This window comes from Oncorhynchus clarkii, chromosome 27, assembly GCF_045791955.1.
Source record: "Oncorhynchus clarkii lewisi isolate Uvic-CL-2024 chromosome 27, UVic_Ocla_1.0, whole genome shotgun sequence".
NCBI lineage: Eukaryota > Metazoa > Chordata > Actinopteri > Salmoniformes > Salmonidae > Oncorhynchus > Oncorhynchus clarkii.
Window position 1 is genome coordinate 4,299,250 of NC_092173.1, and position 19,507 is coordinate 4,318,756.

General features: G+C 43.0%; 1 protein-coding gene across 1 annotated transcript in view; it reads left to right on the top strand.

Moving 5' to 3' along the window:
- Positions 1-19,507, top strand: part of LOC139385692 (E3 ubiquitin-protein ligase CBL-like) — a 60,027-nt gene that overhangs the window by 25,309 nt on the left and 15,211 nt on the right. Inside the window, exons 3-5 of the mRNA XM_071130963.1 lie at positions 6,003-6,149; positions 6,707-6,863; positions 18,841-18,962. Coding sequence (XP_070987064.1) covers positions 6,003-6,149; positions 6,707-6,863; positions 18,841-18,962 — 426 coding nt within the window. The remainder of the gene's footprint in view (positions 1-6,002; positions 6,150-6,706; positions 6,864-18,840; positions 18,963-19,507) is intronic.

Consider the following 19,507-nt stretch of genomic DNA (forward strand, 5'->3'; position numbering starts at 1 on the left):
CTTGCAAGATGTCAATTCCCCCTCCCACCACCACCCCTCCCCTAATGTCATGTGTGCCTAATGTGTGTAGTGCCCCAGCCACTGTCATTTAGTCCCCCAGACCGTCCGTCCAGTAATTGGCTTCAAGTGGTCCGTGGCTTTAACTTGCTTTCAAATTAAATGTATTTATATAGCCCTTCTTACATCAGCTGATATCTCAAACTGCTGTACAGAAACCCAGCCTAAAACCCCAAACAGCAAGCAATGCAGGTGTAGAAGCACGGTGGCTAGGAAAAACTCCCTAGAGAGGCCAAAACCTAGGAAGAAACCTAGAGAGGAACCAGGCTATGAGGTGTGGCCAGTCCTCTTCTGGCTGTGCCAGGTGGAGATTATAACAGAACATTGCCAAGATGTTCAAATGTTCATAAATGACCAGCATGGTCAAATAATAATAATCACAGTAGTTGTCGAGGGTGCAGCAAGTCAGCACCTCAGGAGTAAATGTCAGTTGGCTTTTCATAGCCGATCATTAAGAGTATCTCTACCGATCCTGCTGTCTCTCTAGGGAGTTGAAAACAGCAGGTCAGGGACAGGTAGCACGTCCGGTGAACAGGTCAGGGCTCCATAGCCGCAGGCAGAACAGTTGAAACTGGAGCAGCAGCACGGCCAGGTGGACTGGGGACAGCAAGGAGTCATCGTGCAAGGTAGTCCCGAGGCATGGTCCTAGGGTTCAGGTCCTCCGAGAGATGGAAAGAAAGAGGGAATTAGAGAGCATACTTAAATTCACACAGGACACCGGATAAGACAGGAGAAGTACTCTAGGATATAACAAACTGACCCTAGCCCCCGACACAAACTACTGCAGCATAAATACTGGAGGCTGAGACAGGAGGGGTCAGGAGACACTGTGGCCCCATCTGACGATACCCCCGGACAGGGCCAAACAGGAAGGATATAACCCCACCCACTTTTCCAGAACACAGCCCTCACACCACTAGAGGGATATCTTCAACCACCAACTTACCATCCTGAGACAAGTCCGAGCATAGCCCACAAATACCTCCGCCACGGCACAACCCAAGGGGGGGTGCCAACCCAGACAGGAAGACAACGTCAGTGACTCAACCCACTCAAATGATGCACCCCTCCTAGGGACAGCATGAAAGAGCACCAGTAAGCCAGTGATTCAGCCCCTGTAATAGGGTTAGAGGCAGAGAATCCCAGTGGAGAGAGGGGAACCGGCCAAGCAGAGACAGCAAGGGCGGTTCGTTGCTCCAGAGCCTTTCCGTTCACCTTCACACTCCTGGGCCAGACTACACTCAATCATATGACCCACTGAAGAGTCTTCAGTAAAGACTTAAAGGTTGAGACCGAGTCTGCGTCTCTCACATGAGTAGGCAGACCATTCCAGAAAAATGGAGCTCTATAGGAGAAGGCTCTGCCTCCAGCTGTTTGCTTAGAAATTCTAGGGGCAATTAGGAGGCCTGCGTCTTGTGACCGTAGCGTACGTGTAGGTATGTACGGCAGGACCAAATCAGAAATATAGGTAGGGGCAAGCCCATGTAATGCTTTGTAGGTTAGCAGTAAAACCTTGAAATCAGCCCTTGCCTTTTAACAGGAAGCCAGTGTAGGGAGGCTAGCACTGGAGCAACATGATCAAATTTTTGGGTTCAAGTCAGGATTCTAGCAGCCATATTTAACACTAACTGAAGTTTATTTAGTTATTTTTCCGGGTAGCCGGAAAGTAATGCATTGCAGTAGTCTAACCTAGAAGTAACAAAAGCATGGATTCATTTTTCTGCATAATTTTTTTGGACAGAAATTTTCAGATTTTTGCAATGTTACGTAGATGGAAAAGGCTGTCCTTGAAACAGTCTTGATATGTTCGTCAAAAGAGAGATCAGGGTCCAGAGTAACACCGAGGTCCTTCACAGTTTTATTTGAGACGACTGTACAACCATCAAGATTAATTGTCAGATTCAACAGAATATCTCTTTGTTTCTTGGGACCTAAAACAAGCATCTCTGTTTTGTCCAAGCTTAAAAGTAAAAAGTTTGCAGCCATCCACTTCCTTATGTCTGAAACACAGGCTTCGAGGGCAATTTTGAGGCTTCACCATGTTTCATTGAAATGTACAGCTGTGTGTCATCCGCATAGCAGTGAAAGTTAACATTATGTTTTCGAATGACATCCCCAAGAGGTAAAATATATAGTGAAAACAATAGTGGTCCTAAAACGGAACCTTGAGGAACATCGAAATGTACAGTTGATTTGTCAGAGGACAAACCATTCACAAAGACAAACATATCTTTCCTACAGATAAGATCTAAACCAGGCCAGAACTTGTCCGTGTAGACCAATTTGGGTTTCCAATCTCTCCAAAAGAATGTGGTGATCGATGGTATCAAAAGCAGCACTAAGGTCTAGGAGCACGAGGACACATGCAGAGCCTTGGTCTGACGCCATTAAAAGGTCATTTACCACCTTCACAATTGCAGTCTCAGTGCTATGATGGGGTCTAAAACCAGACTGAAGCATTTTGTATAAATTGTTTGTCTTCAGGAAGGCAGTGAGTTGCTGCGCAACAGCTTTTTCTAAAGTTTTTGAGAGGAATGGAAGATTCGATATCGGCCGATTCGTTTTTAAATATTTTGGGGGTCAAAGTTTGGCTTTTTCAAGAGAGGCTTTATTACTGCCACTTTTAGTGAGTTTGGTACACATCCGGTGGATAGAGAGCCATTTATTATGTTCAACATAGGAGGGCCAAGCACAGGAAGCAGCTCTTTCAGTAGTTTAGTTGGAATAGGGTCCAGTATGCAGCTTGAAGGTTTAGAGGCCATGATTATTTTCATCATTGTGTCAAGAGATATAGTACTAAAACACTTGAGTGTCTCTCTTGATCCTAGGTCCTGGCAGAGTTGTGCAGACTCAGGACAGCTGAGCTTTGAAGGAATACGCAGATTTAAAGAGGAGTCCTTAATTTGCTTTCTAATGATCATGATCTTTTCCTCAAAGAAGTTCACAAATGTATTACTGCTGAAGTGAAAGCCATCCTCACTTGGGGAATGCTGTTTTTTAGTTAGCTTTGCGACAAAAATACATTTAGGATTGGTCTTATTTTCCTCAATTAAGTTGGAAAAATAGGATGATCGAGCAGCAGTAAGGGCTCTTCGATACTGCATGGTACTGTCTTTCCAAGCTAGTCAAAAGACTTCCAGTTTGGTGTGGCGCCATTTCCGTTCCAATTTTCTGGAAGCTTGCTTCAGAGTTTGGGTATTTTCTGTATACCAGGGAGCTAGTTTCTTATGAGAAATTGTTTTAGTTTTTAGGGGTGCAACTGCATCTAGGGTATTGCGCAAGGTTAAATTGAGTTCCTCGGTTAGGTGGTTAACTGATTTTTGTCCTCTGACATCCTTGGGTAAGCAGAGGTAGTCTGGAAAGGCATCAAGGAATCTTTGTGTTGTCTGAGAATTTATAGCACGACTTTTGATGCTCCTTGGTTGGGGTCTGAGCAGATTATTTGTTGCGATTATAAACGTAATAAAATTGCACAGATGCGGTCTCAATGGGGATAGCTGAGCTGACTAAACTGACTGTGCTAGTGGCAGACTCCAATAAGCTGGCAGGCTGGCTAACAGCCTGCTGCCTGGCCTGCACCCTATTTCATTGTGGAGTTAGAGCCCAGTCTATGTTGGTAGATAAGATGAGAGCACCCCTCCAGCTAGGATGGAGTCCGTCACTCCTCAGCAGGCCAGTTAGAGCAGATGACACATACAGACAGAGGAGAGGAGTATAGGACAAGCCTATTTTTATTTTATTTAACTAGGCAAGTCCGTTAAGAACAAGTTTTTATTTACAATGACGGCCTACCCCGGCCAAACCCGGACGGCGCTGTGCCAATTGTGCGCCACCCTATGGGACTCCCATTCACGGCCGGATGTGATGCAGCCTGGATTCGAACCAGGGACTGCAGTGACACCCCTTGCAGTGCCTTAGACCGCTGCGCCACTCGGGAGCCCATATGCACTTGTGAGGATCCGAGAGGATTCTAAACAATGTTTAAATAGCACCACCTTGCCCTCTGATAGGAGTGTGTCGACTAAGCAGTGTGTCTACTCCACTGTCCACTAGGCTGGTCTCTGTATCAGTCAACATACAGGCAATGCATTTAAGGGTTAGGGCTCCCTTGCCTCTCCTTGTAGCATTGGTGCCATGCCCAGTCGCACAGAGAAATACATAGCAAGAGTCCTACCCTAGTCAGAGATATGAGGAAAGAAATCACACACACACACTGTGAACTCATAAGCTACAATATCACTCTCAGATTGACGGTAACTCATTGTTTTATAGAATGTTTCACTTAATGGTGACCACACACACACACACACACACACACACACACACACACACACACACACACACACACACACACACACACACACACACACAACGACTGAGTGCAGGTGTGCTTCACCGAGGGCACTTTGCCACCTACAGAGCAATGCCCTCACACTAGCCTCGTCAAGAACCAGGCTTCCCTAAAACTGGAAGCCTGGGGAAGTTCATGGCAACAAAAAAACGCTAAATGAGGTGGACACCCTGTGTAAATCAGTGATGCCGCACAGCATATCAAATGCCTTGCTTGGGCAGAACTCAAAGTGTTTACTAGATAAGTGTTGTAGATTCAACAGTGCGCGAGAGTGGCTGGGAAACCGTTCATACCATTCTTGCAATACAAAATTCTCCAGACCTCTAAGGGAGGCGTGATAGCGGTGTGATTTTGGCAGTATGGCAATGCAAGACTACCCTCACAGCAACAATGTTTGTGCACGCGCGCTTATGTGTGTGAAGGTGACTCCAATTTACGCTTTCTGTTTGCCATCACTGCCCACTCTGTTAGCTAGGGGCGGTAATGCCCACAGGACTTCCCCTTCTTGAAATGTGGGCACTCATTGGCATACTTTTCCAGTGGAAAATAAATTGTTAAGATAAATGAAGTCCATTTTGTTGATGCATTTTAAAAAAATAAGTAAACTGGAAAGTGTAAAGGAGTGGTAAGAGAATTGATTAGTAAGACAGGCTGAGTTTTGCCAGGGTTGCGAAGAGGGGAAGCAACGCAGGACTGATTTCCAGCGGGGCAGATAGAATGCCTCACTCGCTCTAAGGCTTAGCTGGAAAGCCATTCACAAAAAATATTCTTTCTCTTCTCGCTTTTACAGTTGAGTGTGAGAAATGCCCCCACAGGCGCGTGCGTGCACACACTCTCAACTCGCACAATTTGTCAGGGTGTCTGTATCCACACTCCTCACTGTCTTTTCGAGCTCATCTTAAGTCTGTCCTCTCCTCTCTCTCTCCCCACCCTTCCCTTCCCCACCCTTCCTCTGTGCTGGCATTGTGGAGTGAGAGGAGAGGGAGAATCTGGTTGGAGGCAGCTGTGACGACGCTGCTGCCGCCACACTCGCGCTCTCTTGTGCATGTCAATTTCTCCCGCCCTAAGAGCCTCGCACAATCCCTCACTGTGCTATCCCGTAAATCACGCGCTTTTCTTTCCCACTTTCTCCCCCCCTGCCGCCGCTGCGCTCGCCCGTCTGCCCCACCTCGCTACTCATGTGCCCAGGGGCGGCTGGAATCAGAAAAATGTACCAGGCATGTCGTCGCCTCACCTCCCTCCAACCACCCCTCCCTTCTGCCCATCAAACCCCAGCTTGCACATCCAGGGCCTTGGCTAGCATGTGTAGGGGGGGGGGGGTCCTCTCTCTCTCGCTCTCTCTCTCTCACAGCTTCCACCATGAAGCTCAGCCCCTGGCTTCTATCTATGTTGTGGCGTGGAAATTACGAAGCCATGTTAACATGACATGTTCGCTATCGGTGGCTAAAGTTAGCTGATATGTGTAGTGGCTATTTAAAGGCAACCGATCCATGGGTTAGTTTTCTCATGGCCCATAAGACTACTTTCAGGGTGAGGAACCATCTAACCTGAAGTTGTACAATACTCTCTCTCTCTCTCTGTTCCTCTTCTGTAGACGGAACCTGACCAAGTTGTCGCTGATCTTCAGTCACATGCTGGCCGAGCTCAAAGCCATCTTCCCCAACGGCCTGTTCCAGGGGGATAACTTCCGAATCACCAAGGCTGACGCCGCCGAGTTCTGGAGAAGATCGTTTGGGGACAAGTGAGTCCACCTCTGCTCTCTGCAAAAAGTAGACATTTGCTGCAAGCTCGCTAGTCACGGTGGAAGTATTGACATCTAAGTGGTAAGACTGGATATATTTATGCACCACATGATGGAAACAGGAAGAAAGAAATGGCTTTGACCTTTTCAAGCTATGTGAGGTAGACTAGATAAGCAGATAGAAAGTAGTTACTTGAGTAGATTTTTTTGTTTACTATGCTTGTTTTATTAGTCACATCTTTGTCAGTTCCCGTAAACACCCAGAACCAGGAAAAGGAACTGGCCAAATTAAGCCCACAGGATTTCATATGGCCTGATGAAAATGTGTCCATAAAAAGAACAGAATCGGGCCATGGCTTAATGTCATTGCTGACCCCTGCCCTGAACACTATTATTGCACTGTAGCAAATGGCATTTTTGGAACGTCCAAGGGTCAAATCAGAAGTGGGATCGGACATTGTAAGTGCAATAACAGGGAACGTTTAAACTGCATCAATGTTGCTTGTTCGGCTCAATGGGTATAGTATAGTAAACATGTTGTCCTGATGTGTTTTCAGGACTATAGTGCCTTGGAAGGTGTTCCGGCAGGCACTGCACGAGTTCCACCCCATCAGCTCGGGCCTGGAAGCCATGGCCCTCAAGTCCACCATCGACCTCGCCTGCAACGACTACATCTCCGTCTTCGAGTTTGATATCTTCACCAGGCTTTTCCAGGTCGGGCCTACACTCACATGCACACACACATGGACACACGCAAACACACACGTACATGAGCTTGGATTAGAGGTCGACCGATTATGATTTTTCAACGCCGATACCGATTATTGGAGGACCCCCAAAAAACGATGCTGATTTAATAAAACATAAAATAAATAAAAAATGTATTTGTAATAATGACAATTACAACAATACTGAATGAACACTTCTTTTAACTTAATATAATACTTCAATAAAATCAATTTAGCCTCAAATATTGAAACATGTTCAATTTGGTTTAAATAATGCAAAAACAAAGTGTTGGTGAAGAAAGTAAAAGTGCAATATGTGCCATGTAAGAAAGCTAACGTTTCAGTTCCTTGCTCAGAACATGAGAACATATGAAAGCTGGTGGTTCCTTTTAACATGAATCTTCAATATTCCTAGGTAAGAAGTTTTAGGTTGTAGTTATTATAGGAATTGTAGGACTATTTCTCTCTCTACGATTTGTATTTCATATACCTTTTGACTATTGGATGTTCTTATAGGCACTTTAGTATTGCCAGTGTAACAGTATAGCTTCCGTCCCTCTCCTCGCTCCTACCTGGGCTCGAACCAGGAACACATCGACAACAGCCACCCACGAAGCAGCGTTACCCATGCAGAGCAAGGGGAACAACTACTTCAAGTCTCAGAGCGAGTGACGTTTGAAATGCTATTAGTGCGCACCCTGCTAACTAGCTAGCCATTTCACATCGGTTACACCAGCCTTATCTAGGGAGTTGATAGGCTTGAAGTCATAAACGGCTCAATGCTTGAAGCATTGCAAAGAGCTGCTGGCAAAACGCACGAAAGTGCTGTTTGAATGAATGCTTACGAGCCTGCTGCTGCCTACCACCGCTCAGTCAGACTGCTCTATCAAATATCAAATCATAGACTTAATTATAACATAATAACACACAGAAATACGAGCCTTTGGTCATTAATATGGTCGAATCCGGAAACCATCATCTCGAATACAAAACGTTTATTCTTTCAGATAAAATACAGAATGGTCCCGTATTTCACTAACAGGTGGCATCCATAAGTCTAAATATTCCTGTTACATTGCACAACCTTCAATGTTATGTCATAAATACGTAAAATTCTGGCAAATTAGTTTGCATTGAGCCAGGCGGCCCAAACTGTTGCATATACCATGACTCTGCGTGCAATGAATGCAAGAGAAGTGACACATTTTCATCTGGTTAATATTGCCTGCTAACCTGAATTTATTTTAGCTAAATATGCAGGTTTAAAAATATATACTTCTGTGTATTGATTTTAAGAAAGGCATTGACGTTTATGGTTAGGTACACGTTGGAGCAACGACAGTCCTTTTTCACGAATGCGCACCGCATCGATTATATGCAACGCAGGACACGCTAGATAAACTAGTAATATCATCAACCATGTGTAGTTATAACTAGTGATTATGATTGATTGATTATTCATTTTTATTTTTGAATTTCATCCCCTTTTTCTCCCCAATTTCGTGGTATCCAATTGTTAGTAGTTACTATCTTGTCTCATCGCTACAACTCCCGTACTGGCTCGGGAGAGACGAAGGTCGAGAGCCATGCGTCCTCCGAAACGCAACCCAACCAAGCTGCACTTCTTCTTAACACAGCGAGCATCCAACCCGGAAGCCAGCCGCACCAATGTGTCGGAGGAAACACAGTTCACCTAGCGACTTGGTTAGCGTGCACTGCGCCCGGCCCGCCACAGGAGTCGCTAGTGCGCGATGAGACAAGGATATCCCTGCCGGCCAAACCCTCCCTAACCCGGACGATGCTAGGCCAATTGTGCGTCGCCCCATGGACCCCCCGGTCGTGGCCGGTTGTAACAGAGCCTGGAGTCTCTGGTGGCACAGCCAGTGCCTTAGCCCACTTCGCCACCCGGGAGGCCCTCCTTGATTGTTTTTTCTAAGTTAAGTTTAATGCTAGCTAGCAACTTCCCTTGGCTTCTTACTGCATTTGCGTAAAATGCCGGCTCCTCGTGGAGTGCAAGTAGGTTGTTAGAGCGTTGGACTAGTTAACCGTAAGGTTGCAAGCTTGAATCCCCAAGCTGACAAGGTACAACATCTGTCGTTCTGCCCCTGAACAAGGCAGTTAACCCACTGTTCCTTTGCCGTCATTGAAAAATAAGAATGTGTTCTTAACTGACTTGCCTAGTTAAATAAAGGTGTAAAATAAATAAAAAATTGTCCAAATCGGTCCAAAAATACAGATTTCTGATTGTTATGAAAGCATGAAATCGGCCCTAATTAATCGGCCATTCCGATTAATTGGTCGACCTCTAGCTTGGATGCATGGTCACACGCATGCATGGTCGCAAACACACACAATCACACACAGCCCCATTTGTACTACACACCACTGCGACAACGTACACAATATCTCTTGAGCGATAAGTTGAGAAAAGGGTCTAACAATGCTCATTACCATAGCCACACTTTCTAACTACACATGAGTTTGCCAAATCAAGACTATTGTGGCCATTTCTCAGCTGTGTGTTATTGGGTGGCAGTTGTCTGCATCCCTGCCTGCTGAGAGAGAGACAGGGAGCCAGTGTTTTGAGTTGAGTGGCTGCTTCACGTGTGTCCAGGCTGAATAGAGGCCTCTTGCCGCCCATTGTTGTTGGCATAATGCAGGCTCCAACTCTTCTTTACAGAAGTGGTTCTCAACTGGTTTTGCTTCGGGACCCATGTTGAACCAGGTTGTCTAAGTCGCGATCCAATATTCACATCGTGATTTTATTTATTTTTGCCAAAATGCTATCTGGAAAACTGTTTTATTCTATATTGATAGTAAATGTGCCAATTATATGACAAGGGAACAACAGTCCTATCTTTTCATTTTCAATAATTCAATTTTGCCCATATTCTGGTTTGAGACTATAAAATCAACCAAATACTCTAAATGAATAATTCTATATTGAAAATACTGTGATTGAAGAAAAGTAATTTGGAGGTTAAATGATTTAAATGTAAAGGTTCTTTGTTATTTCTACACACTTTCTCCCTGGTCTTAGTCATTTCAATTCAGACTGGCGTATATATTTAGAGAACACTCACAACCCATTCAAACCTGGGTCGCGACCCACCAGTTTTGAATCGTTGCTTTGCAGGGAGTCAGGAGACTGGATGAAATTAAGTGCCTTGGAGAGGAGTGGTGTTTTTGGGCTAATTCTATCAAGTCGTTAAGTGGCAACTGTACAGAGAACAGAGAGTGCTTACTGGGCCTGCTGGATCAACTGTGAGGCACAAACTGTACCACAACATATTTGTCCTGTCACAAAGGACCTCGGAATCTGACACTTCAGATTCTATTCTAGTTGCATTGAAGATTAAGTTTAAGCCTAGTCTTGGACTGGTTTCAATATAGATGAATCTGTGTCCGCCCCCCCCCCCCAACCCCCGCTGCTCTTCTTCACACACGTCATGTTTAGTGCTGCTAAAGGACCAACAACCAACTAAGTAATTGTCTCACTGTAGTTAGCTCTATGATGCACAAAGCACAGGGTTGTATTCATTAGGACACGCACCCGGGAAATATTGTAAAACATTTTGCGCCGGAAAATGGAAATGAGGTGTTTCTTATTGTACAAGTCCAAGTAGTTGCTCCTTGTTTCAGTCCATTTTCTTCTGTTTGGTGCCTAATGAATGTGACCCACGCCACTTACATGCCAATTTCAAAACCTAAAAGCGAAGGATTATATAAATGTTCCCCATTTAGTCATCTGTTTCTTCTTGTTGTTTCTAAGGGACGACTAATATTTGATTTGATGGTTTCTTTATTTCATTAGGCCATAGCTAGCTCCCTATGATTGTGAGTGGATTGGATGCGGTTCAACCGAGATGGCTGGCTGGCTGCGAGTCATGCTGAACAGCTGAATACAGGCTCTTTATTTGGGTTTTAGAAGCGCCCTAGAAATAGCCGCTGCGTGTTTGCCGACAGCGGCTCATGTTCTTTTGAAGCCCCTGGACATCAAGGTCATGCTTCTCATCAGCATGTGAATCAACCTGTATGATGGATAGATGGCTAAAAGAGACACTGCAGTAGGATGGAAGCATCATTTCCAGTTAGTAACACAAGACAGGGTGGTCTGTTTAGAAGTAGTGCACTATATGGAATAGGGTGCCATTTGTGACGTATCCATTTGCTACTGGCTACCTTCCATTATACAATGTCCAAACTGACGATAAAAATGCTGGTATTACTAAATGTATAATTAGGACTGCTGTCTGCCATGGATGTCTTATCTATAACTATGGTTCCTGTGCTAGCTGATGGTTAGGTTCAGTGCAGTATGTCGTGACCTGACTTTGATTAATGTGATGACTGTTATTTATAGAATCAACTAACTTATGTGTAATTGTTACCAGATTTAATTAATCACGTAACAACTAACTCATTTGGAATTTCGGGCACCACGGAAGTTGTTGTTTAACGAGTTACCATCTCCCGAATTAAACTCATTGTTAAACTAACTCACAATGTCTGTTGTGTGGATCGAGCAGTCATTTGAAAGAGTAACAAAATTTCAGCGAGACAACTCAAAGGCGAAATCCATTAACGCCAAGATAATGGAATTCATTGCCCTTGACAATCAACCGTTCTCTGTCGGGTGATGTTGGCTTTTGCCGACTGGTCGAGCACCGGTACACACTACCAAGTGCACTATTTTTCCGATGTTTCCCTACCGGAGTTAGCTTGTGTAGCTTCACAACATACATACTATGGAACGCCATTTGGGTCTTTGTGTGTCAAAAAAGATACAGTAGCACTGTCAAAGCTGTACAAAAAAGTCTGCAAACTAGCAAACACCGGCCACAAACTATGTGTTTACAATACCGTGTTGGTAATAAAGCATAATTTGGTCAACCGCAACTTCTGGGGTAGCTAGCTTTAGCGTGGTACCTAGCTAGCATCAATACAACCAGTCAGAAAACAATGACCAGTAGAACCTAAAGTCAATTTCATTATTCTTAGCAATGATTTAGGGATCCTTGTCAGTAAGTATTAGCTAGGTTGCCACTTGTTGTTCGCCTATTGAAATTGAACTTCTGTTCATGAAAATAAATAGCTAGTCAGCAACTTAACCCTGTTGCCCAAAGCTAACGTTATAAGCAGCCAGCTAGCTTCATCTGGCTTGTGAGGCTCAACCGCACCAGGTTATGTGTTGTGACGCTAGCCACAATAAGCATTAGGCACAATAACGGAATTTGCGGTTTGCCTTCAAAATAAAAGTATGTCATTGACAGTAATGCAAATGTATACAACTAGTAGAACTAGTCCACTTGTGGCTAATCCTTTTATTGTGGCTAGCTTCACATAGATGGGTCCGACAACCATTAATCAAATAAGAACAGTCTTATAGGGTTATTTTAGATGATGACACCTAGCTATATAGTTAGCTAGCTAACTATAGCTATTGAAGTAGATGTTGTGTAATTTGATACGTCAAATAACACTATTTGACATGTATCTTTTTTGACACGCAAAGACCCAAACGGCGTTCCATAGAAATTCTGGTTGAGAATTAAACGACTGAACAAATTAATAACGAAACAGCACAGCAGTAAGTGAAAGAAATAGGTTTTGATTGTTTTACTAGTAATGGGGACATGTGTAAATCCCAACAAAATGATGTGTGTGTAATCGTTATTTAACTAGGCAAGTCTTACGGCTGAGCCAGTGAAAGTGCAGGGCGCCAAATTCAAACAACAGAAATATTTAAAATTAAAATTCCTCAAACATACAAGTATTTTACACCATTTTAAAGATAAACTTGTTGTTAACCCCACCACAGTGTCCGATTTCAAAAAGGCTTTACGACATAAGCACACCATCTGATTATGTTAGGTCAGTACCTAGTCACAGAAAAACACGAAAAACTAAATTTTTCCAGCCAAAGAGAGGAGTCACAAAAAGCAGAAATATAAGATAAAATGAATCACTAACCTTTGATGATCTTCATCAGATGACACTCATAGGACTTCATGTTACACAATAGATGTATGTTTTGTTCGATAAAGTTCATATTTATATCCAAAAATCTGTTTACATTGGCGCGTTACGTTCAGTCATGTTTTGCTTCCAAAACATCTGGTGATTTTGCAGAGAGCCACATCAATTTACAGAAATACTCAAAGTAAACATTGATAAAAGATACAAGGGTTATGCATGGAACTTTAGATAAACTTCTCCTTAATGCAACCGCTGTGTCAGATTTCAAAAAAGCTTTACCGAAAAAGCACACCATGCTATAATCTGAGTACAGCGCTCAGAGACCAAAACAAGCCATACAGATATCCGCCATGTTGTGGAGTCAACAGAAGTCAGAAATAGCATTATAAATATTCACTTACCTTTGATTTTCATCAGAGTCCCAGTTCCACAATAAATGTTTGTTTTGTTCGATAAAGTAAATTTATGTCCAAATACCTCCTTTTTGTTTGCACCTTTAGTTCACAAATCCAAATTCACGACGCGCAGGCCAGACAAAAAGTAAAAAAAATCCATTATAGTTCGTAGAAACATGTCAAGCGATGTATAGAATCAATATTTAGGATGTTTTTAACATAAATCTTCAATAATGTTTCAACCGGATAATTCCTTTGTCTTTAGAAATGCAATGGAACGCAGCTACCTCTCACGGGAGCGCGCGTGATCAGCTCATGGCCTTTTGGCAGACCTCTTACTCAATCAGCTCTTATTTTCGCCTCCTTCACAGTAGACGCCTGAAACAAGGTTCTAAAGAATTGACATCTAGTGGAAGCCTTAGGAAGTGCAATCGGACCAAATGTACACTGTATCTTGGATAGGCAAAGAGTTGAAAAACTACAAACCTCAGATTTCCCACTTCCTGGTTGGATTTTTTCTCAGGTTTTTGCCTGCCATATGGGTTCTGTTATACTTACAGACATCATTCAAACAGTTTTAGAAACTTTAGAGTGTTTCCTATCCAAATCTACTAATAATATGCATATCTTCGCTTCTGGGCCTGAGTAGCAGGCAGTTTACTCTGGGAACCTTATTCATCCAAGCTACTCAATACGGCCCCCCAAGCAATAAGAAGTTAAAAATAATTATTATTTACAATGACTGCACGGATGATGCTGGGCCAATTATGTGCCGCACTATGGGAATCCTAATCACAGCCGGATGTGATACAGCCTAGATTCGAACCAGGGGCTGGAGTGACGCCTCTTGCATTGAGATGGAGTGCCTTTGACCTCTGTGTGTGTGTGTGTTTGTGTGTGTGTTAACTATTTAACTGTACTAGAATGCTTAAAAGGCCGCTAAAATTGTAAATATCGGGCAGCGTTTCTTTTGGCAAGTAAAATATCGGATATCGTATCGGCCAAAAACGTAATATCGGTGCATCACTAACATAAGATATATCGATAACTGTCATTTTATTAATCATTACCTCATATCAGTCTCATTCTGAACGTCGCAGACTTCTTGAATCGGCAAGAACCCCAGCCTTTTCTGATTATTCAGTTCTACACATTGATGTAATCATTTATTTACTAACTAAATAATTACACAGAATACACATACACACTTACACGAGACAAAAGTCCCTTGTGGACTGACAAGATCTGACGGCTTGTTACACAATGGAGAGGGGGTGGGAAAGCGAGAGATAAAGGGACGTTTATCGTGGATACATTCTATAACTATTCTCACATTAATCATATACCTTGCACATGAACCACTGTCCGTCTGGGTAAGAAATGCAATGTACAGTTGAAGTCAGAAGTGTACATACACCTTAGCCAAATACATTTAAACTCAGTTTTTCACAATTCCTGACATTTAATCCTAGTAAAAATTCCCTGTTTTAGGTCAGTTAGGATCACCACTTTATTTTAAGAATGTGAAATGGCAGAATAATAGTAGAGAGAATGATTTACATACTCAGAAGTTTACATACTCACAATTAGTATTTGGTAGCATTGCCTTTAAATTGTTTAACTTGGGTCAAATTTTTCCCTGTAGCCTTCCACAAGATCCCCACAATAAGTTGGGTGAATTTTGACCCATTCCTTGTGACAGAGCTGGTGTAACTGAGTCCTTACACACTTTTTCAGTTCTGCCCACAAATATTCTATAGGATTGAGGTCAGGGCTTTGTGATTGCCACTCCAATACCTTGACTTTGTTGTCCTTAAGACATTTTGCCACAACTTTTGAATTATGCTTGGGGTCATTGTCCATTTGGAAGACCCATTTGCAACCAAGCTTTAACCTGACTGATGTCTTGAGATCTTGCTTCAATATATCCACAATGTTTACCCTCATGATGCCATCTATTTTGTGAGTGCACCAGTCCATCCTGCAGCAAAGCATCCCCACAACATGATGCTGCCACCCCTGTGATTCACTGTTGGGATGGTGTTCTTCGGCTTGCAAGCCTCCCCCTTTTCCTCCAAACACAACAATGGTCATTATGGCCAAACAGTTCTATTTTTGTTTCATCAGACCAGAGGACATTTCTCAATAAAGTATGATCTTTGTCCCCATGTGCAGTTGCAAACCGTAGTCTGGCTTTTTTATGGCGGTTTTGGAGCAGTGGCTTCTTCCTTGCTGAGCAGCTTTTCAGGTTATGTCGATATAGGACTCGTTTTACTGTGGATATAGATACTTTTGTACCGGTTTCCTCCAGCATCTTCACAAGGGTCTTTGCTGTTGTTTTGTGAATGATTTGCACTTTATGCACCAAAGTATTTTCATCTCTAGGAGACAGAACGCGTCTTCTTCCTGAGCGGTATGACGGCTGCGTGGTCCCATGGTGTTTACACTTGCATACTATTGTTTGTACAGATGGGTACCTTCAGGTGTTTGGAAATTGCTCCCAAGAATGAACCAGACTTGTGGAGGTCTACAGTTTTATTTCTGAGGTCTTGGCTGATTTCTTTTGATTTTCCCATGATGTCAAGCAAAGCGCCACTGAGTTTGAAGGTAGGCCTTGAAATATATCCACAGGTACACCTCCAATTGACTCAAATTATGTCAATTAGCGTATCAGAAGCTTCTAAAGCCATGACATCATTTACTGTAATTTTCCAAGCTGTTTAAAGGCACAGTCAACTTAGTGTATGTAAACTTCTGACCCACTGGAATTGTGATACAGTGAATTAATATGTTTGTAAACAATTGTTTGTTTGAAAATTTTTTTGAAAATGACTTGTCATGCACAAAGTAGATGTCCTAACCAACTTGCCAAAACTATAGTTTGTTAAGAAGAAATTTGTGGAGTGGCTGAAAAACTAGTTTTAATGACTCCAACCTAAGTGTATGTAAACTTCTGACTTCAACTGTATTTATTTGTAGATGTCTTTGTTCTTCGTCTCTCTGTTGAAACGAATCGATCCTTTTATGGGGAATGTCTCGATGGGTGTAAGGCTCTGGTTGTCCACCAGAGGTCACAATGTCCTTAGTTGTATGTGGCTTCAATGATTCACAATTGATTTTCAGAGGTGAACTTCTCAAGACCTTTCTTCCTCAGGTAGATCGTCAAAGTTCTAGACCCCTTTACATGCACAGCTGCAGACTGTCAATGTTTTGGTCTAGTGAGGTTACCTTCTTCACGTCGTGTTGAGTTTGAGTTTCAACCATTTGTAACTTTTAGCTCATGTTTCACGTTTGCTGGTCCGGGAGTTATTTCTTAGCGAGTCTTTTTTTTAGCACTCTGGTCGAAAAAGTCGGTTCCATCTCACTGACACGCTCTTCTGATCTTATTTGGGGCGTGGCTTAGTTAATGTGCATGGGACATGAAAACTATGATCTCGTTAGAAAACTAAAATCACATTCCTATCTTAACAAAAATAGTTTCCTTGTTCTTCATATTGTATTAACATCATATTGGATGGAAACTTAACAGCTAAAGGTGGTTTCCTTCCTAAGTTACAGTATTTGGTTCATACAGTTAATAACGTCACAAAATGAATAGCAATATGACATGGTTATTATTTAGATCCCCACTGACCAATCTTAACATTCCTATCTTAGAAATATTGTTCCAAAGTTCACTCTTTGGGTGTTTATAGTTTTGGCTGCAAAAATCTTCATTGGGGACCAAGGCATTCCTTTAATAATACTAAAGAGCAAGAGAGGGTTCTCTGCTGCGTAAGATTTACGATTGGCGTGAGGTGTCATAAAACCTGCCCAGCCCTCTACTCTCCTATGGGAGAGGGGGGGTCTGGTTTAGAGGTCGACCGATTTTGATTTTTCAACCTCGATACCGATGCCGACTTATTGGAGGACCAAAAAAGGCCGTTACCGATTAATCGGACAATTTACATTGCACAACCTTCAATGTTATGTCATAATTGCGTAAAATTCTGGCAAATTAGTTCGCAACTAGCCAGGCTGCCCAAACTGTTGCATATACCCTGACTCTGCATGCAATGAACGCAAGAGAAGTGACACAATTTCAACTGGTTAATATTGCCTGCTAACCTGGATTTCTTTTAGCTAAATAATCAGGTTTAAAAGTATATACTTCTGTGTATTGATTTTAAGAAAGGCATTGATGTTTATGGTAAGGTACACGTTGGACCAACGACAGTCCTTTTTCGCGAATGCGCACCGCATCGATTATATGCAACGCAGGACACGCTAGATAAACTAGTAATATCCTCAATGTGTAGTTATAACTAGTGATTATGATTGATTGATTGTTTTTTATAAGATAAGTTTAATGCTAGCTAGCAACTTACCTTGGCTTCTTACTGCATTTGCGTAACAGGCAGGCTCCTCGTGAGACAGGTGGTTAGAGCGTTGAACTAGTAACCGTAAGGTTGCAAGATTGCATCCCTGAGCTGACAAGGTAAAAATCTGTCGTTCTGCCCCTGAACAGGCAGTTAACCCACCGTTCCTAGGCCGTCATTGAAAATAAGAATGTGTTCTTAACTGACTTGCCTCATTTAAATAAAGGTGTAAGTAATAGTATATATTTTTTTAAATCGGCAAAATCTGCGTCCAAAAATACAGATTTACGATTGTTATGAAAACTTGAAATCGGCCCTAATTAATCGGCCACTCCGATTAATCGGTTGACCTCTAGTCTGGCTATCTGTCAGCCTTTTGCCAAGCTGATCTGAGGTCAAGTAGTAGGTTTGCTAATGGCTCATTGGTGATGCTGCATGCATGACACTTAGCACCTGGTTGAGGTAAAGATGAACACGTAGCTTTCTTTCTGGTCATATTGTGACTGATGCTGAAGTCAACCCTGAGTGCCATTTTGTTGTCTGTTGGGTCACCACACGTGCATAACCCATTGGTTAACTGTGTTGAACAAGGCTAGGCCTTTGGTCATTGTGTTTCCACTTTATTTTTTGTGTTGTGTTTCCTCTAAACCATCAGCATGAATTTACTTCACAATTTCTTTCACGGTTTTTGACGTGTCAAAGGACCTCATAAACTCACTGGTGTGGATCCCCCTTTGTACCGCTATGTATGCTAGCTAATTGCTAAGTACATTTTTAAAGAGGTTTATAGCGCATTAGCTTCCATTGCTAGCTTCCATAACTTTCACAATCACTGGCCTAACTCTATTTCCTCTTTCCACCACGCATACATTTTAATATCAGCCAGCTGAAAATAGTTCCTCATGGTGTGTCAGTGTACTTTGTGAATACGTCCGTCCCTCCTCCCCCTCCCGGCGGAGTAACACTCTAATTTGAGTCAAGCAGGCAGGCGTGGTGCAGCGCAGGGTGATTGACTCTTAGTACAGTACCTTCGTAGCTTCTCACTGTCGTTACCACATTACCATCCCCGGGGGCAGATCTGACATGAAGATAAGGTTGCATCTCTGGAGAATGTAAAGGGAGCTTTAAGAGTCAGTCATGATTTTGTGCATTGCTCTCAACGTTGTACCACGGCGTTGTACCACTCTGAGATGACGGGACTCACGCTCTGCGTGTGTGTGTGTGTATACAGCCTTGGTCATCTCTGCTGAGGAACTGGAACAGCCTGGCGGTGACTCACCCGGGCTACATGGCCTTCCTCACCTATGATGAGGTCAAGGCCCGGCTGCAGAAGTTCATCCACAAACCTGGCAGGTCAGTGAGAGACTGCATACGTACACGTACACAGACGCATGCAACACTGACACGCGCACATCAACACACACCCACACACACATAGCATATGCACACTGACAGGAGCACACACACCTCAGCTAAATACACTTTCTCCGCTAATGTCACACACACAGCACACACACAGTGACAGATGATGCTGTTTATTATGCACTTTCAATCAAGTTACCAACTCATTATAACCATTACTCTGCATATTAAAAAATATATATGTAAATAATCAACTCACTGACTTGCCCGTGCTGTTGCGTACTCTCACGCTCCAATACAGCTACTTAGACAACTGTTAAGCACACTACGTTCTTACACAGTCTGTCTGTCATGAGCTTACACACCACTAACAAACCCAACCTTGCACCACCAACCTAACACACACTTACACAATGACCCAGAAGGCAATGACCCCCCCCCCCCTGGTCTCACGTGCCCCCTGTGGCACACGGAACGGCGTGGTACCTAGCATCAATAGGACGTATTGTAGAGACTGGGCTGATGTCAATAGTCGC